The 4,054-nt window shown below is 46.0% G+C and overlaps 1 protein-coding gene across 1 annotated transcript in view; it reads right to left on the bottom strand.

The window, feature by feature from the left end:
* Nucleotides 1–4,054, bottom strand: part of ATP8A2 (ATPase phospholipid transporting 8A2) — a 616,683-nt gene that overhangs the window by 397,555 nt on the left and 215,074 nt on the right. Inside the window, exon 22 of the mRNA XM_045293987.1 lies at nt 1,789–1,908. Within this exon, the coding sequence (XP_045149922.1) occupies nt 1,789–1,908 (120 nt within the window). The remainder of the gene's footprint in view (nt 1–1,788; nt 1,909–4,054) is intronic.

The following is a 4,054-nucleotide window of genomic DNA, read 5'->3' as shown; positions in this document are numbered from 1 at the left end:
CGAGTTGTATGAGCCCCTAATAAAACGATTAAAAAATAAATTAATTAAATTAAATTTTTTTAAAACGAGCTTAAATGTTATTTTGCCAAGAACCAATGTAGGCCAGAGATTAAAAACTCAAAACAGAAAGATAAATGTTAATAATAGTATGGGGCTGAGAATCTTAACCTAGACATAGCTATCAGTCAAGTGACAATGATGGAAGCCATCTTTGAAGTGGGTGCCTTATTTCTTCCTATTTACAGGAGGAGACGTAGTAGTTAGGGAAGCCAGACCTAACCCTTCCTTACCTTGAGCCATTTCCTGGGTCTCTGTCTTGTTTGCTCCATCACCAGAGCCTGGAATCCACAAAGGCTTCATTTGGAAGAACAGCTATGGGTCTATTTTATGTATATCCAATTTGTTTCTCTTTTATGCCATGCCTACTAAATGGTATTTTTCTAAGAACAGAAATCCTTTCAGCCTACTTCAACAAAAATAAATCCCTAGGTCTTGACGTTCACATTAGGAGTGGTGGCCTCCTCCATTGGAGACGTGGACATCTCGGTGCTGTGTGGCCTCCAGGACAAGAAGCCCTCTGGCCTGCTCCTGGCCTTGGTATGGAAGTATGCTGCGGGGAAGAGCTTCTTGGGGCCACAGGCTCCCAAGACGGAATGCTCATCTCTTCACAGCTCATCTCTTCACAGCTCATACCATTCACAGGTCACTGGGTGCCCTAAGATCAGCTCCCTCTCCAGGTCTCACCACTGGTTTAGACCACAGGAACTCCTCAGAGGTCTAAAAATACTCAAACAATCTAGATGTTGACTTCTTCACAAACTCATGGCATAGGGATGTTTCAGAATGAAGTGCATAAGTACTCTATTACTATGAAATCTAAACAATGCCCGACAAGTGACTAGCATCCTTATTCTAAGGTTTCTCCTACAGAGTAATTCCTACAAGTCTCTTTACCTACAACAGAGTTATCCTTCACTGAAAACCAGCCCAAATCTATAGACACAGAGTCCAATCTGACGTAAAGGAGCCTAATGCGTGTTTTAACCATCAGCACCCCAAGGTCTGCAGTTCAGAGCCATCAGGCACTCTTCTGGAGAAAGATAGGGCTTTCTCCTCCCATGAACGGTTACCGTCTTAGAGACGCACGGGGGCAGTTCCACCCTGTCCTACAGGGTCGCCATGAGTCAGAATTCACTCGATGGCAGGGAGTTGGGTTTGGTACCTGATGTAAATTGTACTAGATTCCATTCGCACTTCAAATGTAATTATTAAAGTGAAATCAGTTTCAAACAAAACCCTCTCGTGTTAAAGGCAGAATCCTAGCTGAGCAAAATAAGGTATCATTAGGAAACAATCCTGTTGAGGTATTTTTTGGTAAAGATACTGCTGTACGACTGACAAACAAATAAACAAACAAAAGCATTGCCACAGAGTCTACTCTGACTCACAGCTACCTATAGGGCAGAGCAGAACTCCCCCTGTGGGTTTCTGAGGCTGGAAATCTTTATAGGAGTGAAAAGTCTTGTCTTTCTCATGAGGAGTGGCTGGTGGTTTTGAACTGATGACCTTGAGGTTAGCAGCCCAACTTGTAACCCACTATGCTACCAAGGCACCAGGACATTTGTTTCCTAAACAAAACAAACATATCTCTCTCCACGCATTCATACATTAACTTTGTCGTTGTTTTCCAGCAAAAGCACCAATGATCAATCATATTGCAAAGAGATAACCAATAAAGAGTTCAGCAAATAGTAAAGATACAGCAAATACGTCTGCCAAACTACTCACATCCAGAGACTCTTCCTTCAGCAGGATGAGGGCCATGTTCTGGGACACCAGGCGGCAGGAATACCCTAAAGGGAGTGAGGAGGCAACACACGATGTTATCACGCCCCTGCCATGGGCGCTCTGTGTTTAGATGCTACTTGAACTCCGCCCCCAAGCTTACCTCCACAGCCTGGCCATTTCTAGCTGTTACGTCATACACGGGAATTGGACAGGGGTGGGAGACGGGGCCAGCAAAAATAAACTTAAAAGATGATATTTATGCATCCTGACAGCCTGAACAGAGCAGCGTGGGGGGGCAATGTGACTAATGGCTGAATAAATACTCGCTGATTTTCTGTGGATTTTCCTTGATCCTTTGCAGCCTTGTATACATTACGATAAGCCTTGGATTATCCCAAATCACAGCCAAACTCCTGGAAGCAGGCAAATGCAATCTACCGTTGAACCTAATCCAGTATAAACATGTCTACTGTAAGACACCGAGCCTTCAATTGTTTTAAAACCAGTAGGTGTCTCTCACAACAGGCTTCAAAGGGATATCATTGTAATGGGTGGGATCATTTCTCCTTCCACTGTTCAAACTAATTCCCCTGAAATAAATTAAACGGATGCTGTCATTTTTGAAAGTTTGCTTGACAACAAAGTATTCCCAAACCAATCCTTATCAATGACACCCGGGGTATCCATTCTCCTATTCCGTTTTCTCTCCATAGGGTCACCTTGAAATTCTCTCTGCTCTCCCTTCTAATGGATACACATGCTGGACCTAAGACCTAGTTAAACTCTACAGTCCACTCAGAGCAGATGGGCTAAGATATCTGGTGCCGAGATCTGGAGATTCACAAGGGATAGGGTCTCTCCTTAGAAGTCTCCACTCAACCCACACACTCTAGTAGAAAACATGGGGTGGCAAAACCCCCAGACAGAGGTGACCTGTAGAGACTCTAGTCATTCTTTCAAGTCACCCAAGAGCCCTTGGCCCTTGAGAGGGGCGGGATCGGTTGTGAGATTTCCCCCACCCCCCCCCCCCCCATCTCATTTCACCTCACGGAGAAAAGTTGAGCCAAGAATCCTTCCACGAAGACAACGGGTCCTCACCACCAATTTCCCCTCAACACTTCAAGACAATGGATCAGCGAGGGCAGACAAATAAAACACGTCATCACCAAGTACAATTTCAGCCTGGGATCGAGTATGTGATCTCAAATCCCACTGCCAAAGATCCGGTCCTGACTCATAGCAGCGCTCTAGGGAAGAGTAGAAACCTCAGGTTTCCAGGAAAGCAAAGCTTTATAGGAATGGGCAGGCTCGTCTTTCTCTGGTGGAGAGGCCAGTGTGTGAACCACTGACCTTGTGGTTAGCAGCCCAACACTCACCCAACAGCACCACCAGAGCTCCTTCAAAGTTATGCATTCTACTTCCTGCCATGAAGCTGATGGTGACTCTTAATGACCCCATAGAACAGGGTAGAAGTGCCCTTCAAGCGGGTTTCTGAGATTGTAACTGTTCACGGGAGCAGAAAGCCTCATCTTTCTCTCATGGAGCAGCTGGTGGTTTCAAACTGTTGACCTCGCGGTTAGCAGCCCAGCGAGGAACCAACACACACCACCAGCACTCCTGTGCACAGTGGGACTGAACCCCTTGAACTCTGTTTCTCATTGAAATTCTCCAAATACATTCTTCCTTCCTGGACTCTTAGTTCGGTCCATTTTTCATTTACAAAAGGGGATGTTGCTACTTTAATTCCCGCCCTCCGTATTGGGCTCATAGCAAGTCGACAGGGTCGAATCACTGGAGTAAAACTGCCCCTGTGCTTGTCCAGGGCTGTGAATGGTTATGGAAGTGGAAATCTTCATCTTTCTCCCGAGGAACAGCTGGTGGGTTCAGACCGCAGGCTTCACGGTTACAGCCCAGCATGCAGCTCCTCTGGCTCGATGGCCTGGCTGTTAGGCTCCCTGTCCCCAGAGACTGCCACCGCTGGAAAGAGTTAAAACCGTAAAAAAGCAAGAAAAACCAAGCAAAAAGAATTGGGGGCCCGAAGAATTTGGGGGGGGGGGGCTGGGGGGAAACAGCTGCAGGCGTGAGCTATAATTGTTTAAACCCTTGCTTGCTGCCTGAGTTTATATTTTTCAGTGCAAGCAAAATGCCATTTGACAAGTGAAGCTGCCGAAAGATTTTATGGGAGAACTCTTTAAGTAGTTTTCTTTCCATGGCAGTGTGTGTGTGTGTGTGTGTGTGTGTGTGTGTGTGTGCGCGCGCGCGCGTG

This window comes from Echinops telfairi, unplaced genomic scaffold (genome assembly GCF_000313985.2).
Source record: "Echinops telfairi isolate 266 unplaced genomic scaffold, ASM31398v2 ScPeMD7_2565;HRSCAF=3150, whole genome shotgun sequence".
Lineage (NCBI taxonomy): Eukaryota > Metazoa > Chordata > Mammalia > Afrosoricida > Tenrecidae > Echinops > Echinops telfairi.
This window is presented reverse-complemented; position numbering and strand designations above follow the sequence as displayed.